Source organism: Poecilia reticulata, chromosome 12 (genome assembly GCF_904066995.2).
Source record: "Poecilia reticulata chromosome 12, P_reticulata-male-v2, whole genome shotgun sequence".
Classification (NCBI taxonomy): Eukaryota; Metazoa; Chordata; class Actinopteri; order Cyprinodontiformes; family Poeciliidae; genus Poecilia; species Poecilia reticulata.
This window is the reverse complement of record NC_088841.1, coordinates 778,982-806,513: the sequence shown is the minus strand read 5'-3', so window position 1 is coordinate 806,513 and position 27,532 is coordinate 778,982. Positions and strand designations below refer to the sequence as shown.

General features: G+C 38.3%; 1 protein-coding gene across 3 annotated transcripts in view; it reads right to left on the bottom strand.

The window, feature by feature from the left end:
- Positions 1–27,532, bottom strand: part of slc12a2 (solute carrier family 12 member 2) — an 82,607-nt gene that overhangs the window by 33,084 nt on the left and 21,991 nt on the right. For all 3 annotated transcript variants that reach the window (XM_008423068.3, XM_008423065.3, XM_008423064.3), the window contains exons 2-16: positions 24,541–24,660; positions 19,872–19,947; positions 16,410–16,505; positions 15,260–15,399; positions 15,013–15,123; positions 14,780–14,888; positions 14,530–14,654; positions 13,127–13,211; positions 12,881–13,038; positions 12,157–12,264; positions 11,911–12,034; positions 10,964–11,065; positions 6,948–7,103; positions 3,376–3,475; positions 956–1,067 (exon numbers count right to left, since the gene is read on the bottom strand). In XM_008423068.3, the coding sequence (XP_008421290.1) occupies positions 956–1,067; positions 3,376–3,475; positions 6,948–7,103; positions 10,964–11,065; positions 11,911–12,034; positions 12,157–12,264; positions 12,881–13,038; positions 13,127–13,211; positions 14,530–14,654; positions 14,780–14,888; positions 15,013–15,123; positions 15,260–15,399; positions 16,410–16,505; positions 19,872–19,947; positions 24,541–24,660 (1,722 nt within the window). The remainder of the gene's footprint in view (positions 1–955; positions 1,068–3,375; positions 3,476–6,947; positions 7,104–10,963; positions 11,066–11,910; positions 12,035–12,156; positions 12,265–12,880; positions 13,039–13,126; positions 13,212–14,529; positions 14,655–14,779; positions 14,889–15,012; positions 15,124–15,259; positions 15,400–16,409; positions 16,506–19,871; positions 19,948–24,540; positions 24,661–27,532) is intronic.

Here is a 27,532-nt window from a genome sequence, read left to right as displayed (position 1 = left end):
AAAGATTAAAACAGACATTCAGAAAGCGCCAGAATTGTCTAGTTTCCTTCATATCAGAGGTCAAAGAGGACAGGGACCACCAGTCCCTTATTCAATACATGGTGAGAACAAATGTCTTTCACTTCCATGAGAACAAACCGTCCATACGGTTGAAAGGTAGAATAACATGGATGAAGCAAGAACAAAGATTTGGTTGGCAAAGATTTTAGAGGGAGCGTTGTACTTAATCATCTTCTCCTTTGGATTGGCCCCCAATATTTTTCCATCTGTTTTTCCACCCTCTGCATGCTCACAAAAATCTGGGTAACACGAGAACATCTACAAAGACCCCAGACCTGCTGAGATTTATGTCACACATGGAGGTAAGTGGACAGCAGAGCTGACTATAAGGTTTGATTTGATTCAACCATCTTAGAAACAGTTTTAAAGATTATATAAAATCAAAATGGAAAAAGAAAAAAAATATAGTAAAGTGAAAAGAGTAGAACCCAGCGCTCTCTGAGACTCTTTGCAAGGATGCTGTATTATTTCACCTTAAAACTTCCCATGTTTCAGCTGTCAGTTAGATTCATGACAGCAGGAAACTTTGATCAAGCAGAAAACTTGGAGCAACGATACCATAGCCAGCAGCAGAGCGCGTCCTCAGATCAAGAGTCATTAACAATCTTTAAACAATTTCAATCACTTAACACTACTGTGAAAATAAAAGCTGACATTTTGTGGTGGAAGGAGTCGAACGACCGAGCAGGACTGGGAACGTTGCTCCTTTCACACCAACATTCCTGCTAATAGATGTGATTGTTTAGAGTGACAATTAGCCCGTTCCATTACATGTCCAAAACATTAAGTACGTTCACAAGCTTTTATTGTGAACATACTTACAGTTTTCAATCGTCAATAATTTCCCCCAGTTCATCTTTAGAAACACGAAAAAAGGAAAAAAAACAGAACTCACCATGCGGACATGGCCACAGATCATAAGGCCAACGTTCTTTGTAAAGGTGTGAACAAGATCCAGGAGAGCAGGACGAGAGTTGGGATACCCTGTCATCACCAAACACTGCGGTCTTCAAAGGAAAACAGAACAAACCATGCTAACAATGCTAACAATATGTTAGCAGTGTTAGCAATGCTAACACTGTGTGTAAAGATTTGGCATGTTAACAAGCATTTTTAATTTTGGTGTGCTGCACAAAAGATGTCAGCACATCTTTTGTGCAGACATTTATGAGATTAGAAGTTTTCAGATCTGCTGACTTTTTTGTGACCTTCACACAGTTAATGGGATAATCTTAACACAAATTAGGGGCAGAGTAGCGCACTTCAAAGAACATACTTAAGCAAAGGGATTTATTAGAAGCAAAGAAGGGGGGAGAGACAAGCACCTCAGAGGGACATGCAAGTCATTCTGAAAGCACCACGAGGTGCCTTTAAATCCCTGCTTGTGCTACCATGGGAACAGCCAGTGCCACATGGTTACCAATAAGTCCACAAAAACAACCCTGTTACTGTGCTGTGTGCACCCAAACTTTCAGGACTAACAGTATATTAGATCTTTACTGGTACAAGTAAGACAAGCGTGTGCATTAATAACTTTTCTAGTAATGCTTTTTCTAGTACTGCTAGAAAAGCAGAAGGTTCAGTAGTTTGCCACAAAGGAACTATTTCTTCTGCCAATTAATCTGGAAAGCACTGCAATGTCATTTCCACACAAGTCAGTTGTTTTGACCTAAACCTAATGTGGCTAACAATCTCACAAAAGAAGGTGGGGCCAAGTCTGAGACTGATAATCATAGCAGCAAAACGTAGGTACCGTAACAACCCTTAACCTACCCTAATGCTGTAGCAAAGAAAATATTCAGCAAAGTTTCCAGAAAGACCCTAATTATACAACGCTGCTGCTGAATACATCCACATGAACCAGACTTTTGTCTACACTTAAAAGGTTTTTAATGTGCCACATCCATGTTTGTTTTGAACAGAATGTACTTTAATACAAATTGATTCTGTACTTGCTCCTCAGTTGTAAAATTGACTACATCAACATCAAATTGACAGCCAAATGGAAGCACTCAGTGAAGATAAGGAATTATGGTAAAAATATCTACATAAGGGGTCGACTAGACAATTCTTTACTCTGAAATGGCTTTTTAAGTGGTTAGTCGCAATCGTGTGACAAAACTGATTTTTTCAGTTTGTTAGATAGTTTGAATTGTATAAAAATATAAGTAGTTTACCAACTAGGGGTACTGCAAACTCCGGCAAAGAATACCGGAATAGGAGCGCTGCATGACGCCATGGTTAAAGGAGGTGCCCTATGTAGATGCTCGTCTCCCATTCCCATTTTCTTTACCTCATGCCCTCCCCGCTTGCCTCCAGAACTGGCAGAGGAGTAGCAGGTGGCTGCACTGAATTTTACCATCATCAATGGTGATCCATTCTTAAGCTTAGTTTATGATGCTTCCAAGGCACAATTGTGGTAAACGTACTGATGCCCATCCGATCATCAATATCAGACTAATACTTAGTCTAAGTGGGTTTTTTGGCAAAGTTTGCTGTGTAGACATTTTGCCTGTCGTTTTGTAAAACAGGAAAGTGACTCTTGTTTGGTTTAATATTTTTCAAAACAATTTAATTATCTCCTTTTTATTGGTTTTCCCCTAATTAAGGAAGCTAATATTTTGTAATATTGTAATTAATCATATTTTTGTTCTCAACTAGAAAGAAGTATGTTCCTTCACAAAATGTTGCCATTAGATCAAAAAATGATATTGAGCATTTCTCTTGGTATCTGTAACAAGATTGAAATGTTTGTATGGTGACAATCCTGTGGCCTAGGCTTTGTCCTGAGTGGACCAAACTACAATGGAAGTGTTCCTTTGCTGTCAGCTTGAGAGTTATTTAGAGTTCATTTTATTGCAGGCATTGCTTACTTTTAACCAACAATCTGATCATTGAACAAGTTAATGAATTTTAACCACAAGCAACTTGGCAGTACAACATAACGTAATCATCTTAATTAAAAAACTAATATCTAATACAGACAGCCAACATGCTGCACGGTGAAAGGTCCTGGGTTCAAATCCCAACCTGGTATCTTTCTGCATGGAGTTTACATATTCTGTTATAACGACATTGTCTTATTTCCATCAAGAACTATGTACAGCAAATTTCTTGCCAGAACAGCTTTTTTAAAGATCAAAGTGAATAAGAATGTAAAGATTTGGCATGTTAACAAGCATTTTAATAAAGATGTACAGTAAACTGTTCTTGAATATGATAGAACTAGTATCTGTAGTTCTATCAATGCTCCATCCTATGTTTTGAAAATACTGTAGATGTTTAGGGAAAGTAAGTGCAACTCCTCTGCAATACCTGAAGTTCTTGACATGGTCCTCCACTGCACTGAGGTGCAGTGTGTGGGCCAGAGCCTGCTGGTAGGTTAGAGCCTGGGTCGACGAGCCCCAGTTCACATCTGCAAAGGCGGACACACGCAGGCAAAAAGACACTTGAGTTAGTCAATGTGTTTATGGATCAGACTGCCAAGCTAAAGGCCATGTGACCCATGCAGTGCTACAGTCAGAGAAAAGGCCTACTCTGTGTGTGTAGCTGCATGTCAAACTGTGTGAACACACATGTGTGTTCCCAGCTTTGTGTTTAGCGGGGTACAGATCAGTGCTTCATGTTACTTAGAAAACATTTTTTCCTCCTCCAAATTCTGGTTTTCCAACAGCAAAGCTACATTCTGAACAACTTTTCTGGAACACTGGAGAATCTGGTCCAATTCGGTCTTACTCAACAGAAATGAGAAGTTGATCTCCTGTCCTCATCCTCAGAGGATGAACTGATATTGCTGTCAGCAGAACTTTATGAGCTGATTGGAGTGTTTTTCTTTACAAAAAAAAGCAGTGGTACTTAAGTAATATAATAGTACTTAAGTACAATTTTCGTTTATCTGTACTTATAATAATGGGTACTTTCTACTTTTACTCCACTACATTTTACAGTAAGTATCTGTACTTTCTACTTCACTACATTTCTACAAAACTGTCGCGTTACTCGTTACATCCAAGCTGCAATGCTCTTTTTTTCCGTTAAAATGTGAAGTTCAGGGATTTAAGGTGACACCCATTGCCTCCCCCTTTACTCGCACGCAAGCTCCAAGACATGCGCAGTTGTTTTCTCGGAGCGGTGTCCGTCAAATCATTAGTAATATAATAGCGCTGCATAAATTGATATGGCAACATGTAAAATCAGCAGCGCTACGCTTTCACGGACGGTGGGACTTCGTCCAACTTTTAGCGTCACTTGGAAAGAAAGCTTAAAGAAAAGTAAGATCTGTGGACGTGATGCTAGCAAAGCTAGCTGTACTGACTGAGACACACGTTGCATCTGCGATGAAAAAAAGTTGTCACTCATGCGCTGAATTATTGTGTGGAGGTGTTGACTGAGGTGTCGCATATATGGGACAACGCTGTGACCAAGTAATATGTCATTCAGGAACGATCCGATTCTTCTGGACAGATCTTTACTGATTAAATTTATTTCAGCTCTAAGTATTTAATATTTTTATGGGAATGTGGATCTTTCAGATTAATTTGAAAAGCAATTTTAATAGGTAAAAGTAAATTTTTTTGTGTCGCGTAGAACGGGGCTGGTCTTGCGTAGGTGGTCTTGACTACAACACTGCTACTGGCTCCTTGGTTGCCTGTCCTCTCCCACACACCTTCTTTCCATCCCCTTTCTTTTGGATTTTTGAAAAAATAAATGCCAGTAGTGGCAAAAAAAGTGAAGTTTATGTTATGTTAGGACAGGAGACGAGATGTTTCCATTCCTGAAATTACGATTCATAGTTTAGACTTAGATATGTGATTCTATGTTACAGAGTAAACACAATAAAAACATGGTTTATCTGTGGCATTGTTCATTAAAATGGCACATTTGTAAAGTATTACAATTAAATATGATCGGTACACTTAATGATATTAGCGATTAGGTAATCCATTCAGCAAATACTTTTACTTTTAATACTTAAGTATTTTTAAAAGCCAGTACTTTTTTACTTTTACTTAAGTACAAATGTTAATGTGGTATTTTTACTTGAGTACATATTTGTCTGTGTATTTGTACTTTTACTTAAGTAAATTTTTTGAGTACTTTCTCCACCACTGAAAAAAAGCATACAGGTCCTTCTCAAAAAATTAGCATATTGTGATAAAGTTCATTATTTTCCATAATGTAATGATAAAAATTAAACTGTCATATATTTTTGATTCATCGGACACCAACTGCAATATTTCAGGTCTTTTATTGTTTTAATACTGATGATTTTGGCATACAGCTCATGAAAACCCAAAGTCCCTGTCTCAAAAAATTAGCATATCATGAAAAGGTTCTCTGAACGAGCAGTTAACCTAATCATCTGAATCAACAAAGTAACTCTAAACACCTGCAAAAGATTCCTGAGGCTTTTAAAAACTCCCAGCCTGGTTCATTACTCAATACCGCAATCATGGGTAAGACTGCTGACCTGACTGCTGTCCAGAAGGTCATCATTGACCCCTCAAACAAGAGGGTAAGACACAGAAAGAAATTTCTGAATGAATAGACTGTTCACAGAGTGGTGCATCAAGGCACCTCAGTGGGAAGGAAAAAGTGTGGCACGAAACGCTGCACAACGAGAAGAGGTGACCGGACCCTGAGGAAGATTGTTGAGAAGGGCCGATTCCAGACCTTGGGGGAAGCAGTGGACTGAGTCTGGAGTAGAAACATCCAGTGCCACCGTGCACAGGCATGTGCAGGAAAGGGGCTACAGGTGCTGCATTCCCCAGGTCAAGCCACTTTTGAACCAGAAACAGTGGCAGAAGCTCCTGACCTGGGCTACAGAGAAGCAGCACTGGACTGTTGCTCAGTGGTCCAAAGTAATTTTTTCGGATGAAAGCAAATTTTGCATGTCATTCGGAAATCTAGGTGCCAGAATCTGGAGGAAGACTGGGAAGAAGGAAATGCCAAAGAGCCAGAAGTCCAGTGTCAAGTACCCACAGTCAGTGATGGACTGGGGAGCCATGTCAGCTGCTGGTGTTGGTCCACTGTGTTTTATCAAGGTCAGGGTCAATGCAGCAGCTATCAGGAGGTTTTGGAGCACTTTATGCTTCCATCTGCTGAAAAGCTTTATGGAGATGAAGATTTCATTTTTCAGCACGACCTGGCACCTGCTCACAGTGCCAAAACCACTGGTATTACTGACCATGGTATTACTGTGCTCAATTGGCCTGCCAACTCTTCTGACCTGAACCCCATAGAGAATCTGTGGGATATTGTGAAGAGAAAGTTGAGAGAAACAAGACCCAAAACTCTGGATGAGTTTAAGGCCGCTTTCGAAGCACCCTGGGCTCCATAACACCTCAGCAGAGCCACAGGCTGATTGCCTCCATGCCGCATTGAAGGCTGCAAAAGGATTCCTGACCAAGTATTGAGTGCATAACTGAACATAATTATTTGAAGGTTGACTTTTTTGGTATTAAAACACATTTCTTTTATTGGTCGGATGAAATATGCTAATTTTTTGAGACAGGGATTTTGGGTTTTCATGAGCTGTATGCCAAAATCATCAGTATTAAAACAATAAAATACCTGAAATATTTCAGTTGGTGTGCAATGAATCTAAAATATATGACAGTTTAATATTTATCATTACATTATGGAAAATAATGAACTTTATCACAATATGCTAATTGTTTTAGAAGGACCTGTATTTGTTCTCTACTCTTACTGATCCACAGCCAGTTCACTTGTTATGAACATTTAGATATTGTTAATATGTAAATTTAACAAACAACCAAACATCTTAAGCAGTTTAGTGCAGAGGTCCCGAGGATGGCATGCAGAGAACAGTTTTACTGAAATACGTCACATTATTTGTCACATCTGCAAAAACAAGAACTCACCTGGCTTTTTGTGACTCACATAGATGTAGAGAGCCATAACAATGACATTAGTGAGTAGAGCAGCCGCCCAGTTGATGACAAACATTACCACACAGCACAGCACGGCTCCAGCAAGCGAAACCCACATGTTGTAGTATTTGAAGCTCGGACGCCAGCCTGGAGCAGCAACAACAATTTATCACAAGAAGAGAAAGTTTGGGCCATGGATGTACGATGCTGTGGGATAGTTGGCAGTTAACAAAAAAATGATCATATAACGAAGCGAAGATACATATTCTCTTTAAACTTGGGACATATTCTATTAGAATAATTAGAATTAGAAAAAGAAGGAGCACCGTTGTTCTCCATATAAGGTCATGTCTCTAAAATAGTAAACAGAGCTGTTAAGGGCATGGACAACAAATGCTTGGGTTAAACAATGAAAATTAGAAGGCTATTAGACTCAGGACTATAAGGTTATAACAGCTATTAACAGGATAACATTTAACACAAAGCTAGACGGACTTTAGTGATGGCATAACTGCTGTGTGTTGTTACAGAAAGAGTCAACAACAAACCACAGGACATAAACGGTACACCTGAATCTCTCATTTTCCCATGAAAGGTTTATGGTTCCCAGAGGGAGATGAAGTTGGAGGGGGGGAGACCCGAACACAAAACTGGGTTTCCAGCTTGTGGGTCCAGATGCAGGACAAACCATTCTGTCTAAATGAGTCATGTACCATTTAGGTCCAGATGACCTGCTGCAGATATTAGAAACGGATAAATAATCTGTACCTGTTGGTCTGCACAGGATTTGATATAGGAGGAGGAAAGAGCACAACTTAATAAAATACCAGCTACTCATCAGTAAAACATGCATTTTAAATAAATTAAAGAGTTCAACTCCAAAAAATGTATTTCAAAACTGCAGCTATTTTAGAAAAGACAAACAAAAACATAACGGCAGAGCTCTGGTCAAGAATATGATTTGACATTGTTTGTTTTCATATTGTACATTTATTTCACTTTAAACCTGTATCTCACTTCGCAGCCTGCATGTGCAGCCATCTCCTCTTTCCTTTACAATGCGCAAGCACACGTCAACAAATCCTGTCATGTGGAACTGAGTGAATAGGGAAGTTTGATTGTTGCGGTGGAAAATTACCTCAGGGGTAGGGCTGTATAATTATATCAATTCTACGATATTTATTGATCCCCCCTTGGATGATATCAATTTTTCATCCACAAGTATCGATACGTTAAACCATAGGGGTCCATAGGCTTATACGTCTTTTTAACACGTCTGATTTGTGACGGCGTAACAGCAAGACTCTGCCTTCCCCAGTTTCACTTTCAACTTGTACTTAAAGTGGTCATTATAAACTAGACACCAGTTTTTAAAATTGTGTATTTTTCCGAATGTCAGAGAAATGTCAAAAACTGGCTTTTCCAGTTATGCGACAGGAAATGAGCTTCCAAACATAAAAAACGCAATATTAGATTCCTTTGTTTTTGGAAATCTCAAATCTCAAACAAATGAGGAATTGCCTTCATTTTCATGCTAATGTTATAAAATTGTGTTGCTTGTGTAATGCTAACTAAGGCTAGGTGCCTGACTACGGGCACGGGCAGTCAGAAAGGTTCGGCTGTGGAGCCCGTGTGTGTGAATAAAACACCATCAGACATAAAGTAAATTGAAGTTATTGTATTCAAGCTTATATTTTTGCATATATATAGGAAGGTATTCAATAATAATAATATTTATAATAATAGTGATTTTTTATGAGTATAACCAATAGACATAAGAAAAAAACAAAACAACAAAATAATAAACCCTGATGACACCCAAGAGTTTTTTTTTCCTATTTTAAGTCCGTTCTTGAATCCAGGGTGATTAATGGTTCATCAATCAATAATCCGACTGTTTTTAGTCCATGACCCAAGGCAATAGGTCCAAATGAATAAAGTAGTTTGGTTCAATTAAGTCCTACCGCAAACCTGCGGTGATCCGGTAGCTCGCCATCCTGGGCTGAAACAGGGGGTGGAAAAAAACCCTGACCTAAACAAGGCCATAAATAAAAATAAAAAATTAGCATTCACATTTAAACAGGGTTAAACTGTTATCCAAAATAACTAAACATTATATAATAAAAAAAATGACTATATTACATAGAATATTTCTCAGGATTCATTCAAATGAATTTCAAGTTAAAGATCACGTTAATGTTACAGATCCAAATAAAGTTACATATCAAAGTTACAGATCAAATTAAAGTGGACTTTCAAGTTGTATCCAAGTTTGATTGACATTAGAGTCAATTAAACTTAATCGACTTCAGTATTGTCTCAATAAACAATTAATTGTTTTTATTTTATTTTGTTGCACAACTTCAAAGAATTCCAGAGTTCTATAGGCCGTCAACAAAATCAATGAAAAGTAACTAAAACTATCCTAAAAGGACGGATTTACAAAAATCAAAGGGACTATTTTGACGATACATCATTTATTCAGTCACAAAATTAACAAAAAGAGAATGACCTTTTAATCAATAAGACGATTTTTTTAATCACTAATACATAGATTGAGTGGGCGTGTCACCACCGGATTTCAATATAAAAAAAAAATAAAAAAAAGTACGTAAAACAAACAACTCACCGCCGAGCGGTTGCCAGAAAACACCCAATATAATCCTTTGGCTGTGTTAATAGGGTTCGATCCAGCCGTATTCTTCCTTGATTTTGGAAGATATTTGGCAAACGATACAATTCGATATGATTCAATGCACTTTTACAATTTTCTGAAAGATTTTAGAGGGACAGAGTGATTTTGGTGACATTTTGTGTTCCATAGACTTGGATATTGTATATCGTATCATATCGTGAGATTATTATTAAACAATAATCTCACAATACAGTATATATCACTATATTGGGCAAACAATGCAATTTGATACGATTCAAAGCACTTTTACAATTTTCTGAATGATTTTAGAGGGAAAGAGTGATTTTGGTGACATTCTGAGTTCCATAGACTTGAATTTAATTAGCTGAAAACTGATTAAAAGCACCAACCACACAATACCTGACTCTCATTGGACAGAGACTTAGAATCTAGAATGCAACAAACCACAACCCATGTTATTTATTGAAGATTTTAGATTTCCAAAAACAAAGGAATCTAATGTTGCGTTTCGTTTTTTACGTTTGGAAGCTCATTCCCTGTCACATAACTGGAAAAGCCAGTTTTTGACATTTCTCTGAGATTTGGAAAAATACGTATTACTTAATTTAGCATAACTCCGGTTATACTTGGCCTATTAACACAATTTAAAAACTGGTATGTAGTTTATAATGTGCACTTTATGCACAAGTTGAAAGTGAAACTGGGGGAGGCAGAGTCCTGCTGCTGTGCCGTCACAAATCAGACATGTTAAAAAGACGTGTAAGCCTATGGACCCCTATGGTTTAACGTATTGATACTCGCGGATGAAAAATCAATATCTTCCAAGGGGGGAAAAAATTTATAAATATTGTAGAATCAATATAATTATACAGCCCTACTCGTTATTGGCAGTAATATTCCAGAGACGTAGCACCGCTCAACCTCCATTCGGCACTGAACTCTCACACCGAATGTCTGTTTAAGATGGGTGATCGGCAGAGATCGGCCTCGTGGATGATCGGAATCAGAAGCAAAAAACCTGATCGGAGCATCCCCATTTGAGACCATGCTAAAATCTTTGGAAAAACTCCACAATAATGGTCATCATCTCCACCAGTCCTTATAGGCTGCGAGTCAACAGTAGGAATGCATGCTTCTGCTTAGGATCAGTTCATACTCTAGTCACTCGTTTTAATTCTTGATAATGTTTCATCACATTTACATTTTAGTACAATTTAACTTCAAATTTAAAATCACTAATTCAATGTAATTAAACCAATCACAGTATGTGTAGAAAACCTCCAACATTGTCTAACATTCTTAGCTTAACATGTTTTTATGCTGGTTTTCACTTTTTGCACCTTGATCTTACCCGGAGAGTTGGCCAGAGATGCGTGGAACACAGAGAAATTGATCAAGGCGTAGGATGCCAGGAAAAAGTTGGAGATAATTGGCGCAATTGTGTTTAACTCAGCTGGAAACAGAAGAAACAGAAACTTATAAAAAGGATTACTTCCAATTCCTCTCCAACTGTCTTACTCAACAGTATGATGGGTTATTAAAAATACTACACTTTCAAACAAAATGGATACCAGAGAAAGTCATAAAGCACTGTACAACATAAATCACAGTTAAGTTGTACAAACAAGCCTAAGAAGCAACAAGTCTGGGAAAACACTTTTTAAAAACATCTTCAGAGTCAGCTAAACAAAGCTGCACCAATGGTCCCCCGAGTGTCCAACTAAATATAACGGAAGATTGTAAGTTTGGGAGCCACGAGCAGCAGTGTGTTTAGTTAAAAGCTGACACAAATAATCAAGAACCTGGCCAACAACTTTTAAGCCAAATTCTAAAATCCACTAGGATGCAGGACAGTGCACCGGGTGATGCCAATACTTTTACTGGATCTGGTGAGAAGTCTGGCTGCTCAGTTCTGAACAGCTGGCAGACGAGAGACTGACCATCTGTGCAAGACTGGTGAAAGAGCATTATAGCATTCCAGGCTAATGACAAAAAAAATTGTCATATTTTGGAACTATTGTTATTAAAATTAAAGCCACATAGGTTTTGTTAACCAAAACCTAATGTGGATTAAAATGCAACTCCTAGGTAATTTTTTTAAAACAAATTAATATAAGAACATTCTAAATTTAAAACTATTTCAGAAGCCAGTGAGATATAATAACAATTTGAAGGTATAACATCGTCTGATGAGCTTTTTATGCTTTTAAGCTATTGTTATTCAGATATGGTTACCATAAACTTTAGCTGTACAAGTTAGTGTGAAAAATGTAAAAGTAAGCAAAGAGAGTAGCGTACCGATTAGGATGAAAGCTAGAGCGATGCCGAAGGTCAAGATGTAGCCTCGGAGAGGTTCATTGTTCTTCCCATATCCTTTGGCAAAAATTCCAATGTAAGGGTAGATGTTGTCTTTACATAAAGCCTGCAAAAAACAGCAATGTCATTTCATATCTTAAAGAACATAGAACTAATACGTACACAGGGATAAACAGTTTGGCAGTAGTATAATGTATTAGTTATCCCAGTGCATGGATTGACTCTTACTTGGAATACTTTAGGCGCGCTCACTAAAGAGGCCAGAGCAGAGGACAGAGTGGCAGAGAAGATTCCAGCTGAGATGATGGGAGAAAAACCTGAAACCAAGCTCATCACCTGAAGCAACACAGAAACAAAGTCAACTTTCTAATGTTTCCATCTAGGAAATAAGTGGCAAATTCATGTTGCTATTTGTATGTGCCAAGTGTGAATTTGTGTGCATTCATTCTGAAACCAGATTCAAGGGAAGATCTGGGTTGGTTGAGGGAGTTTGCATGACAACCTAAAAACTTTTTTTCGATGTTACTTATTTTCATAGACCAGATGTAGTAATTTTATAATCTGATACATTTGCCATTTTAATTAATGTTTTATCTCTCCCAACAACATGGTCCTCAATCACAAGTGTTGCACTCAATGGATATGAAGTAATTTACATGATATAGCCAAGCAGAGCATGTGTGTGGGTTTGTTGTGAAGCGTTAGTGTTCTGTGGGCCAGTTGAACAAGTAGGTAGGAGGATAGGCCTGCCAGCACACATGAACAAAGAGCATGAAGTTCAACTTGGTAGCATTGTTTGTATCTGTATGTATTAAGTTCTCTCTGATTTGGGACTTTTGCACAGAATGAAAACATTACAATGCTTTGAGAATTGCTTGGTTGGAGTTTAACCCAATTCTCAGCATAATAAAAAACATTAACAAATTGTTCTTTTATTGAAGCTGCTTCATACCTGGAAGTCATAATGGAGTCCATAGCGGCAGTTTTTTTGGCTCTTGCAGCTAGAGAAGTCAAAGCCAAACTTGCAGGAAGCACCAGTGCAATTTGCAATCAACTGTGTGCTGATTGTGTCATTCGGATTTCCACTGGCATCTCTCACAATGCAAGACCCTAAAGTCAGAAAAGCAGAACACACGTAAGATAAGATGCATCCTCAAAAGAAAGGGGGGAAAACTGCCAACAGAAGAGCAGAGTGTACCTGTTGAAACTGCAACCCCTAAGTAGACAATGCCTGTAATCAATATGGCAAGTAGTGTTCCTCTGGGGATTGCCATCTGTGGGTCCTGCAACACATGCAACAAAACCTACAAATATTGACTCAGCTATAACAGAAATAGCTCTGTTTGCTCATGGATGACAAACAATATTGAAATTATTGTTTAAACAATTGCTCATTTTGTTTAGAAACTCATTCCAAACAGCACCTTAAAAAAACAAACTGCAAAGTGGAATTTGATTAAATAATTTTAATGATTAAGTTTTTTTAGCTAATTACACAATTATTTTAGACTGAGGTTAAAAATAATGTTGAAATAAAACTCTGAAGAAGGTTGATCTACCAACCTTCTTGTTGTTAGATCAACAAGAAGGTTGCAAGTAGGGTGCAGCGATTGCAGTTATTTGGCCAATCGCTGACTGACAATCATTAAAAAAAACTTGAAACTGCCAATTCCAATTTTGGTCGATACCAATTTTTTTTGTCTGAACTGTTGACAATTTCAAGAAAATTGTCAACAGTATGGTGACTACTGTTTACTGCAAATGTGCAGACATGGCCTGGTGGACTGGTCTATCAGTCAAAACTCACTCATAGAAGGGAGCAGAAGAGGACAGTGGTTGATTTTTAAACCTTTGTTGAGATACTGTAAATAAAATTGTATTCATGTGCAAGTATCAGCTGATCACCAATTTCCCAAACTTAAGGAAATCACCGCAGACAAATGTATTGGCCGATAAATCGGTGCACCCCCAGTTGTAGGGTCCTGACATTTGACACGTGTACCTCAAGTGCATCTACCTTTAGTCGCATTGATTACAGCAACAGCGTCTTCACAGGTCTGGCTAAAAAATAAAAATCAATCCTCCAGCTGCAGCAGATTCAAAATACTGCTGCTAGGGTTCTCACTAAAACAAGGAAGTTGGAGCATATCACCCAGTTCTAAAGTACGATAATAGACTTTAAAATACTGTTAGTTTATAAATCACTGAACCGCTTAGCACCTCATACATTAAAAATCTGCTTGTGTTGGATCAACCTTCCATACCTCTTAGGCCTTCTGGTTCTGCTCTGCATCAGAACCAGAACCAAACATGAAGAAGCAGCATTCAGCTTCTACGCACCATAAATACGGAATAAACTTCTAGAAAACCACGAAACAGCTGGAATACTGAGTTCCTTTAAATAAAGACTAAAAGGCACTTGTTTAGAGTTGCTTTTGAATCATAATAAATGAAACACTAACATATTTGATGTGTATTAATGACACTTGACAAAATGTCAAATTTTTGATGTTTTCTCAATTGTGATGTCTTTTATACCTTTGTATTTTTGTGTTTTCATCATGTAAAGCACTTTCTTAAAGTGTTAACCGGCTGACTTACAGCAAGGTCTCCAGAAATGTTAGCACCAGCCAGAATCCCAGTGGCTGCGGGGAAGAAAATGGCAAAGACAGAAAAGAACGTCTCATCTCGAAAGTCTGGTCCCATGTTCTCCCACATGATTTCACCTGAAATTAAAAAACAAGTGCAAGAAGCAGTTGTAATTGCTGCTATTAACCACTGTAAATATCTGGAATATGAAAAATTAAAGTTTGGTTAAAAAGAAAAACTTAGAGTCACAGTCAGATCATACCATCATATCCAAAGAAGCCTGAAGGCTTCTTTAATTCCACAGAAATGAAGGATCCGATAAAGTAGTTCACAATAGCTGTGACAAGGACAACAAGCAGGAAGATCTGGGCCTAAAGAAAACAAATGACTGAATTATTTCTTGAATTCTATGGAAATCAGAGGGTTACAGAGAGATATGAAGGTTTTCCAGAAACTTTGTGTTTCTATACTGTTGGTGTCAGCTGACAGGTATACCTTGGCCTCCCATTCCATTCCTGCCACAGAGATACCCAACAGAACGATTACTGTAATGGTGCCAATGATTCGGATGTCATTGATGTCATCAGTCATGAGCGCATCCACACCCTGACAGACATTTCAGGGAAATGTTAAACAAAGATGCAATGATCAGTAGGTGACTCGCATTAAAACTAAATCTGCTAATAAGTAATCACAAAAAAAAATCTTTACAATGAGCAACATAGGAAATCAAAAGACTTACTTTGAGAAGTTCCACAACAGTTTCAGCAAAGCCGACTACATACATCGCCACAGCCACTGCATTGGCAAAGGCAAAGATCAGGCCAATAGAGCCTCCAAACTCTGGACCCAAACTCCTCGAGATCAAGTAGTACGCTCCTCCTGCATGGAGATCAAAACATGGCGAGACTGAAGTCATCCAGTTTTTGGAAGAGAGAGAAATGTGATTAATCATGCAAATGAGCTCATTTTAACTTATGCAAATAACTGATTGCTTATTGCGACAGGTCTACTCATGACTATTTGTTTGTGGTTTCATGCTGCAATACTGTTCTACATCATAAAATGGATCAAAATCAGACAGATGATCAATGATTACAATCACATGGCATCGAAAAATGTATTCTACCTAATGTGGATCAAGGCCAGACTGAGTTTGGGTGCAAACTTGCTATGCTCTGTGGGAAACTCAGGTTTACAAACTCCCACTAGTCCCAGTTCATGATGTGAAAGTGATCGTCAAACACTTTCGTTATTGCATCAGCACCCAGCCCACTAGAGAGAACGCCATGACCACACAAACAGAAAAGAAATGTCACGTGAGGAACTCAGAGCTATTTCAGTTCCAGGATCCAAACAGGAACAGATACTGTACATCAGCTGCCTGCCTGAGCCTGCCTTTTAGAAGACCTAAAAGAGCTTAACATCACAAAGAGGCCTCGTTGGAGATTGCATAGTAAACTGGTTTAGTGGGTTTCTGATGTATTCTGATGGGTACCGCAACACCATGTCTGCATCTCTGTGTCAATTGGAACCTGGGTTCCAATTGTACATGATGTTCCAAGAAGCATGGTCCAAACCCACTCTGCCCTGAGCATGAGGATGCCATGCAGGTACCCCCAGTAAAAATTTAAAATAGGGGTAAACCCATGGGGCCATTGAACCAACATGAACCAACCAACTAATCAGGGACCAAACAGATGGGAGTTTCTCTCCAGATTTACAAAGTCCTGCCATTCCACCCAGCACCAAACCACATTTACTACTCCGAATAAAGAATCAATATAGACTCAACTCACTTTCGAATTCCTTTATACTAACAATTTTAACCAATTTAAATGGGTGTTACAAATCCAGGTTAATCTAGAGGCAGACTGGGACTCGACAAATACCTCCTCGAACAAATCCATTGGTGGCTATGGCAGAAGTAGAGAGGCCAGTGATGGTTGTCACAACAGTTGCCATACCGACAATCACACAGGCCAGAGCTGCAAAATAAAACACAAAGATGTATCATGTTAGTCATTTCCGTCAGAGCTCTGTGAAGTGTTAACGGCACTTCCCCCACCATCAAACCCCCCTGTAGTTAGAGGTAATTTTTCACATCACAGTGGAAAATCCCAGATTGTGGGCTAGTGCGATGGCTGTAGGCAGACTATTGATAACTATACCACATGCCAGTGGTCTGCAACTTGGCCAGAATGTTTCCTGTATCTGCAGGAGACCAGCTCTCCAACACCATTGGTAAAATCTGGTCTTGCTCACATGCAGACAACACACACCAATATCATATGTGCATAAAAAAAGTCCCTTATTGAACCTCTTCTGTTCAACACCGATAAAACTGTACAAAGGTGGAGTCCAGTGATCTGTCCCGTCTCTGTGCCCTTTAGCATTGTGCATCCAATATAGGGTTTAAGGCACCAACAGACCTGCTTCCACCTTTAGGCTAAAGGAAGGACTAATGGATATCCTGAATCCAAACCAGGTCAGTGAATCCATCCAAGTTAGCTTACTATAAAACTGAAAAAATAACCCTTGTTACCTTTTTTCAGGAAACAAGAGGAAAAGTGATTTGCCCTCATTTCTGCCAGCAGACAAACAAGGTTAAAAGTTCTGAGTCTAGCTTTGAGGTTTTTGGGTACTAAACTCACACAGCCCACCTTAGACCAGAATTGTAATCTGAAAATGTAAAATATCTTTAAAAATATAAATATATATAGTTTACACTTGTTTGTCCATTTTACACCTTTAAAAGGATCCAGGACTAATTGAACATGTTGGCCTAAATATGTTGCAATTTTCCAATTACCTAAAAAATTACTGCTTGTAATACGCCAAAACTCATAATTGCTTCAAAATTTACATTTTTTGTTGTGTTTTTCACCCATGAAGGTCGCCATTTTTTCACTGATGGGTTGATGACGCATTTTGGTCCATTCTGTACTGAAGTCTACAGAGTAAACACAGGAAGGCTAACTTTACCGGATTAGTCGTTTATCATATTGCGTTTGGTGTAGTTTTAGATAATGCCACACTGTGACACTATCGACTGATAAAAAAAAAATTTTTGGCAAATCTGGATAATTTCCCACATGAAAGAAAGGAGAGCGTAGTGTGAGAGGGTTGTTGGGGTTTGGAATAAGAAGGGTTCGGTGAATCCGCATATGCAACTGGGGGGTTCGGTACGTCAAAAAAGGTTAAGAACCACTGCTCTAACAGGTGATCGTTACCATAACGAGCTAAAAATAAATGTTGTGCTGCCTGCTGAGACAGGAAGAGCTAGACGGTCTTTGAGATTACATACATACTGTTAAGAAAATAAATTTTAAATATGCTAGTTTTAAAACTTGGCAACATGTTTTGATTGAAATAGCCTAATTATAGTTTTCAGATTAATAACTTATTCTGCCCTATTGACCTTTATGTTACCTGTAGTTACAGCAGATTGTTTACTAAGATCTTTTGATCTGCCCTTTGTCTGTGTGGGAAAGAATCAGGAGAAGTTCCAGCTTTCACACTGATCTGTGAAAAGCCATAAAACAGAATGAGGCAGGCCAGTGGAGGAGAAGCTCTGCTTCCACTCTGTTTAGATAAAGGTGACAACTGATGTTGGATCTTGAAAACAAATTGCAGGGAATTTCTAACTTTAAAGAGGGTCCGAGACAGCTCCTGGTTGGATGAGCAAAAATAAGCCTTATTTGAATAAATTAAAGACAACAATATGCCTTTACTATAAAAGTTTGTACACAGGAGTAACAAATCAGATTTGCTCTTGCAACTCTCCAAAGACGTCTTTGCTTTTCTTTCTTTCTTCTTCTTTTCTATTTGTCTCAGGTAAATGAATGTCTGTTTTAGTGTGTTTGAAGTGTCTGTGTTACCAATGTGATTTTATACTTTTAAATGTTAGAATAAACTCTGAAAAGGCATGACGTGGAGCGTTGACTGTCATCTCTATGTGGCTTTCGTTTCTACGCATGGCATCAATGAATCCAGGAGGACAAGAGAATATAACGAGCTCAGGATTTTATTCTCTTAACAATACATACTAGAGGTGTGCCGATCGATCGGTCACCGATCATAATCGGACGATTTTCGCGAAAAAGTGCATGATCGGTAATCATTGGCTCTTGTTGCCGATACCGATCACCTGCATCTCATTTCGCAGCCTGCCTGTGCAGCTGGTCTCTTTCCTTCACACTGCGCAAACGCGCAGCAACAAATCCTAAGCGATGTGGAACTATAATGCACTGAGTGAATGGGGAAGTTTGCGTGTTGCGGCGGAAAATTGAAGCACGTCAAAATGCATCAACACAACGAAGCTAATACGACATAAAAACAATACCATACTTGAGGGAGTTTGGCTACATCGAGGCTCACTGCAGTAAAAAAGACATATGGAGGATCAGATAGCAGGTAAAGCAGCGCACAGCTACAAACACTCACCCGGATTAGCATGACGGTCAGAAAGGTAAACAAATAACCCGCAAAATTATTTAAGTCTTCGAGCTGCGATGTAAGACGCTGGTTCTGCCCTCGCTGTTGAACCGCTGCTACGTGCAACAGGTAGTAATATTTCACAGACGGAGCACCGCTTCTGCTCCACCTGGTAGTGACTCTCACACCGAACCTCTGTTTAAAGCCGCAGCATCTAACCTAAAAAAATACATTTTACATACGTATTAAAACTTTCGCTGTCCTAACATGAGACAGATAATCTCTAAAAAAAAGAATTGATCGATCGATCTCCCCGTTCTGCATAATTACTCCGCTCAGTCAGAAACAGCCAATCAGAACTAGCAGTAATCAGCTAGCCGCCATGCTATCAGGAGGTTTTCATTCAGTAACTCAGGATTGTTTATTGTAAAGGAACCTGTATTTGCCTTTGAATGTCAAGTTTTATACTTGAATTCTTTTGGCAATGTTGAGAGGTTTTATTTTGGCTCTTTGCATCATTTAGCCTCTTCAGAGCCTTCATATGTTTTCAGTCTGTTAAAGATAGTATTACCGATAGCAGTACAATTTGCACAATGCCTCTTTTGTTTTGTTTTCTTCTTGAAAAAAGTTATTAAAAACAAGTTTTTGTCCAAATTAAGGTGAATTCATGGTTCCTTTTTCCACATAATGTAACTGGTAGTGTTTATGATAATAATTATGTGATCGGTATCGGTGATCGGCCCTCATGGGTGATCGGTATCGGCAGGAAAAAACCTGATCGGCACATCTCTAATACATACACACACTAAACATAAGTTCTCCATTTTATGTAAGCATATAAATTAAACAAAGCTTCTACCAGTGCTTTTTCCTTAATACTGGAACTGTTAGGAATTGAACATGAGTTGGCAGCTTACCAATTCCAGCCTGGCCAACAATCCATGTCATGCGGATAAAGAGCATGACTCCCCAAATGTTCAACATGCAGCGTACCTGGAGAGAAAATCATTTGTTACACTCAAAGACTGGGAAAGTTTTTGGAAGTCAGGGTTTCCCCCAGTGTATTATAGACTTGGCGGCCCGCCATCCTTTACTAGTGCTACCACCAGGCTAAGCCTTTCTTGTGCATGTTTTTAGGAAAATAAAAAAAAATTACTTTTTTTTTTCTTTCAGTTTTCTTTTTTAAGCCGGATTGCAAGCATCTCTGTTGCTCTGAGCGCTTCACTGGCGGAGCAGATTTATTCCTAAAAGATATGTTTATAGAAGACAGGTTTATAGTTTATGCATTTAAAGCCAGACCAATCACACCGCTAACGAACTAGTGCTAACCTGATCATGCAGGTTCAGCCTGGTGAGGAGCTTTCACGCTCTCCTGTCTAGCATCACACTGATTTTATATTATTGTAGTATTATTTTTAGTATAATTTTTCCGGTTACATGATACATCAAACCGTATCAAATGCTTTGTCCACTTAGAGTTAATGTGCGCGACCGCGCGGAGATCTGAGAAACTCGTCCCATAAACTCAACCAACCAGAATATTTTCTGTGACGCTTATAAAAAACTCAGACACGAAATGAAAGAGCTACTAAAATCACATTAGCAGCATTGAGTTAAATTTCCCGTCTGCGTAGTGCAGTAGATTACCTCATCATGCAGGGCTGGTCCAAGGCTGTATGAGGCCTTGAGCAGAATTTGCAGCATCAGATAGTAGCTAGGGTAACAAAACAATCTAACTATGAATATGTTCTTTGAACTTTTACAAAGTAAACTTGACAGCTCCTTAAAATCTTACATTTAAATGTTAAACAATTTAAAATCTTTTAATTTATGTAATTTGAATCAAATTGAAAATTGATTTGTAAATTGAATAAAAATTTAGCAGCATTGATCATCTCAATAAACAAGTGTATCTGTGGTCTGTGTTAAAATATTAGCATTTATGGGTCCCCTGAAACCCTGGGGCTCCTGATGGAGCTGCTGACTTAATTTGGTTTAAACAAAAGTGCAAATAATTGATATTCATTTTAATTGTATATTTTGATTTGTTGTTTGTTCACTGGCGATGTTTTCCCATAACGTATAATTACTGAGTGATATTTTTAAATTTCTGTCACCTTAACATCTTTTAATACAAAAAAACGGTGGACTGCCGGTGGACCGCCTCAGCACCCCGACCACTGGGGTTAGCAAGTTTTCTGGGGGAAACCCTGGAAGTCAACTTCTTTCAGCAACTTCTTGCTGCTCAAAATGCCAGACTTTGAAAGACTTCCACTAGATTTATGCAGTAACATATTGTTGTGTCTACCACTAGGTGGTGTACGAGAATAGTATTGATTGTAGAGGGAAGAAGAGATAAGATGGGGAAAGGAATACCTGATGTTGTTGTACTGCTGAGCAAGTTAAGAATAAAAGCTGTAAAGAAGAGTTCTTTGTCTACTCGTGCTTCTACCTCGTCCTGGCTTCTAAACATAACACACATCTGCTCAGACGAAGGAACAAACTGTTGGCAAGTACCCTGGTTGCTTGTGGGCTGACTACAAGGAGTAGCCTGAAAAATTACGGGCAACAAAAAGACGATATGCGACAGCCGGCAATGTGATCAGCCTGTTTTAATCTGCTAAGGCATTGTGAAACACTGGTTTCACTGGTTGTGAAACCAGTGAAACACCAGTTTCATTCTGGAACAAAACAAACCACTTCAGTCTGTAGCTGGGCCCAAACTCACCAATAACAAATCAATATGTAATGACCACCATGTTTCTACCTTAGTTTATCTTTTAGACTGCTTTACCTAAAATAACAACTAACCCTAAACGTCACATTTCATTAAAGTCAGGTTAGCTTATCTTTTATATCACTGCTGCTTGTTTAAATATCACCCAATGCAAATGCAAAAATGAACTACTTCACAATTGTCAGAACAATGACTCTTTCTCTGTTGATGCAGTGGAAATAAAATAATAAACACAAGAAACCCTTTTCTCTTAGTGTCTGAGATTACAATCATTTAAAACTGTTCCCAGTTTTAAGTGATCTACTGTTCCCAGTAGATCAACAAAAAAAAGTGTGTTTGTTAAATGCCAGAATAATTTCCTTTATTCTCTGTCAAATTTATATTTCCTTAATATTTAGCAGTTATCTGTTAATGGAATGATTTGGGTCAGAATATCTGTACTGTATAAACTTCTCACTATAATTTGCTGGAATTTTAATCCTCCTGAATGAACTGGCTAAAGGCCTCCTCACTTGCACAGTTTTTAATACGGTTCAAGTTATTTATATTGCACCAATTCACAATAAGTCTTTTTAAATTCAATCATACATAAGTCCCAATTGTAGCTTGTCAGTAAATAAGCAATTTCCCTTTTGGGATTACGGAAGTCTATTATATTAAATTCTATTCTATTCTAGTTATAAAACAGTGCATTCAGTTCAGTTCATTATTAACATCAGTCTAAAAAAGTATTTTTGTCAAAGGAAACCCAGAAAATTGCATCGAGTCATTCACTCCTGGATGAGCACTGGTGACAATCGTTTGCATTGAGTCATTAACTTTCCAGCCATCCCTCATATTGAGCATGCATAGCGACAGTGGAGGTAAGGTAATTTTATTTCTATAGCACATTTTCAGCAACAAGGCAATTCAAAGTGCTTAGTGGAGATAAAATCTTAGCTTCTAGCTCAGCTCACATTGACTTTACCCGCTTTTGACATAATTTGGGGTTATTGTCCATTTGAAAGACTCGCTAGTGTTTTGAGACTTTCTTATAATATTTTTGCATAATGTTCTTTACTCATGATGTCTATTAAGTTGGTCTCTTCTGCAACAATACAATACCATGCCACCCCTTATTTCACAGTTTGGACTGTGTTTCCAGTCTTTCCGGTCTTGTAGCCAGTCTTTCAAAGTTTCATAACAATGGCAATTTTGTTCAAACACTTTAATTTTAGTCTCAGACCAAAAGAAATGGCTCCAAAGATGAGTGAGTCATGGCTTCTCCTCCTCCGAGTGGCCTTCCTGCCCATGTAGGTAAAGGATATGTCTTCCCAGTTTTAACATCATCATTGCAGTCACTTGCTTTTTTTTCTATGGCTGATTTACAGATTTAGCACAAAAACATTCATCTCTGGAACACAGAACCCATGTCACTACATAAAAAAAGTATTGGACACATCAATCTAGCACCTTCACATACAGAGAAATGAAAAACGTCTGCTTCTATTCCATTTGCTTGGTTAATTTTTTAAAATGTTTCATAACGTCACAGAAGGAAGCAATGTGTTTTTAGGGATTGCCTCAAAGTAAATCTATAGCGCTGCTTCTATTTAAAAAAAATATTGTGAATTCACCTATGAGGAGCCATGAAAGTTACAGTGGAATATCATCTCTGGTGTCCAGATACTGAAGCTGTCAGCATGTCATGACAGTCAGAACTAGGGGTGCACCGATTTATTGGCCAGCTGATTTTCTTAATTTTGGGAGATGTAAAAACTGGTAACACTTTATTTGACGGGGTGTGCAAAAAACTGACATGACACGGTCATAAACATGACATAGCACCTGTCATGAACATGAATGAGTCTTTATGAACGTCTATGACTGTTGTCATGATGTGTCATTCGGTAAATAATGACACTTTTAATGCAAAGTTGCTTTAAAAGTTGCCTTGAAAGTCCATTAAAAGTGCCAACTTTGCATTTAACATTCAACATTCATAAAGACTCCTTCATGTTCATGACAGGTGTTATTTCATGTTTATGACCGTGTCATGTCAGTCTTATGCACACCCCGTCAAATAAAGTGTTGCCTAAAAACCTTTAGTCAGTTTTTACATGTAAAGCCGATCTTATCCGTTGATCTTATCTACTTTGGCAAAGGTTTAAAAATCAACCACTGTCCTCTACTCTCAACTGAGAAATGCTTGACTGATAGGCCAGGTCATGTGTTTACAGTTAACAATAGTCACCCCACAATTGCCAATTCAGCAACTTTCTTGCTATATTGAGCAACAAATCTAACCAAAGAAAAATTGGTATTGGCTAAAACCGGAATCAGCAGGTTAGGCTTTTAATAAGATTGGTAATCGGCAATTAGCCAGAAAACTGCAATCGGTGCACCCCTAGTCATAACGAATAACATGACAAATTATCTGAAATTTTAACAGTTTTTGTAATCATCTACGATAACCTTTTTCTGGGTTGGGAGCTACAGAGAAAAGAAAAACAACAGAGTCTCAAATGCTTCCTGGAAGAGACATCATAGAAAGCTAGCTTGAAGCCACCTCATAATACTACTTTCTGAGGAACAATAAACTGGTTCTAGTTGAATTAAACCAGCATCAGCCCTGGTCTACTAATGAATTGGCTACGGTTGATGAAACATTTTAGTCATATTATTATAACATTATTACAATTTGATTAATCACAACAGAAAAACTAGGCAACTAAATATGCTTATATTACTTATGTATCCACTGATCTTTTCTACGAGATAAGATCAGTGGATCAATTATAAACAATAAAAGCATTGGTTTGATACAAGAGATACAAGAGAATCAAACCAGAATTTTTAAAGTGACTTACCAGAACCCCCTTAATCCAGCCAAACTTGACCACTCCTTTGGGCTCTGCTGCCTCTTTAGCAGCAGCCTCTTCAGCCGGCGTCAGCTCATCACCATTAGGAAAGCCATCCTCAAACAGCTCCTGAGAACAAAAAATATTGTCACATTACTCAACAAAATAAAATAATTGTACAGAGTTTCTTGTACAAGGCTTCCCTAAGCTCAGTAGGAGGTGCGGCAGGAAAGTTCCCCATTGAAGGGTTCACTCTACTGTCGATCGATATATTTGTCCCGTTGTCCAACCTTATACATTAGATAGCTTTGCTTCCAGGAGCATTTCAAGCTGACAAAGTGACAACAATGAGTTTGCCAGTACCAAAGCCCCAACAAGCATGACAGATTTTAGCTGAAGTTGGAACAGTCCATTGTTTTGTTACCGAAGCTAAAAGTAAAAAGGTTCTGTCAGAAGAAAATGTGTCTTGGGAGGGTGGAGAAGAGGGCAGCATTTATCAATGTATAAATGCAATAATTAGTTAAGTTAGTGAAGCTCCTAGTCTATTTTCTCAGGTTGTTAAGCGGACTATATTATGAGTTTTAGAAGGTTGTCTGATAAAAATATCCAGAAAATGGGGAGATGATGAAGTAGATGATGGATAATGAGATTTAGACCTAGAGATACAAATGACAATATCTGCAATGTTATTGGTGGCAAACTACATTTTTTCACCAATATGTAAATGGTCTTTCTGTGATCGAGTCAGTTAAACTGAAATTAATTTGACTGCTTTTTGGCTAAAAATGAACTTGTATGCTGATGGTAAATAAAGCTGGATAAGGCAGATTTAAACTAGATAAAAAGGACAGATTTTCTTTTAGGCACTTAAAGAACCGGAAAGTCTGGATCCAAGTCGGGAAGTATTTGTTAAACAACAAAATAAAGGTTAGGACTAACTTGGCAGTACTTGGATGGAGTGGACATAAATATTAGACATTATCAGTTACCACACAGTGACTAAAGATCATGTTCATAATTTGCTTTCTCAACAAAAAAGTAAGCTTCAGAGTGGTGTTTCAACAACAGAGTATTTGACATGGATGACTTTGGCTTTTTCAACATTCTTACATTTTGCCATTTCATCAAGCAGCTGCTATTGATTAGCACAATGTGTTCATGCCCTCCAGGTTTTTGTGTGCTACAAATAACCCTTCTAACAGAGTAATACTATGGCATTCTTAAAAAAAAAAAAGATTTACACAATAAAAGTAATCCGCCAGTAATCAAGTAATCCAACAAATAGTTATTTTTGTTTGACAATGGATTACCACCATGAAATAGAGCAGAAGGTCTAAATGGACAAACTGTGCTGACACTTAACTGCGCAGCAGAGAATTGCTGCCAAGGGGAGGAGTATGCTCATTCTCCTCCCCTTATAAAACCTTTGGGGTAAATTAACCCAGTAACGGTAATACTAGACAATCCTCCATTTGTAATTGGATCAGCTAGGATGATAATGTAAAGAGCCTCTCAGACTTCACATGGATGGCTAAAATCAGAATTTTAATTGGCACACACACAGTTTCATACACTGCATACCTCAAAGGCGCAAAAGTGTAACGCAATTAGGTAAAAATTTACTGTTGCTATAATTCAGTTTTTTTATATGAAGCTAAAGGAAAAAGAAAATAAAACTGTGTGTGTGCAAGAGCTTAGAATAGCAATAGACAGAATGTGGAATAGTAAATAATCCCTCTATCTGCTGTAAAACTCAAATTTGTCCAAATTCTCAGAGTAATGTAAAATACAATTAAATTGCAGCACAAGTCCCCCTCCACCCCCCAATATAAGATTAAAAATGAACTTTCTAAGACCTTTAAGGTTGGGGCATGTGCTGCCCATAGCAATACAAAATTTCTGGTTTTAACTAATTATTCAGCACTAAGTAGTTGTGCATAATAGTACTGGGGCAGTATGGTTCATTCTTCATTTTTAAAGTTATGGTCCTATACACTCTGGTTTGCTTCAGTCAAATAGAAACAAAAAAAGTGGCAAGTACAGAAATGATTGGACATTTGGTTTGATTTTTTTTAAATTGACGGACAGACATCTAATGTCAAGAGTTAAAGTTAATGTTCAGGAGTGTGTGTGTGTGTGTGTGGGGTTGTGTGCGTGTGCGTGTGTGTGCGCGCGAGCATGGTAGTGTGTTCTGTGGGTTGCTGCACTGCCCTGTGCAGTGCAGCAACCAACTGTCAATTGCTGCCTGCCACCCATTGACAGTTGGAGATTTGCACACGTGTTTCGAGACTGTGGCACTCATGCACCAAAATCTTTCCACTACCTTTCCAAAACTTAAAACATTAATTGCAACACGGGGTTCAAGAGGGCAACCAATAGGTGGTAAATGCAGCTTAATTTCTCAATAATGAGTCTACAAAAGTCTGACGTTCACAAAAAATACACCAACAAAAGACTCCAAGAAACAGACCATCTCACAGGACTAAATGCCTACAAGTTAATTGCCTTGATGTCTGTGGTCATGAAAACATTTGATTGCCTAGTGCTGAAACATTTGAAAAAACATCACAGGCACCCTAGAATTTGGTTTTCCGGTCAACAGGTCACCAGAGGATGCAGTCAACTTGGGTCTACGCTTCATCCACTTAGACCAGGGGTGCCCAAAGTCGATCCTCGAGGAAAACATGCATCCTGAATGTTTTAGTTCCAGTCAGAGCCACCTGCAGCTAAACTTGCTAAAGTCTGTGCAAATAACAGGTGGAGGCAGAGCCTAACCTATCATCATGGAAAAATAATATACAAGAACATTTATATTGGTATTTTTACCCTGTGGTTGGTACTATAAAGTATTTATTTTTCCATTGCGCTTAACCAATTTTGATTATTTTTTCTTCACGATTGCTGAAGTTTCACAATGTCCTATTAAAATGCTCGGAAGCGCAGCTTGTAAGGCAGCAGGGAACTCAGCCTCACTTTGGATTGTGCAACCTCTTGCTAACTG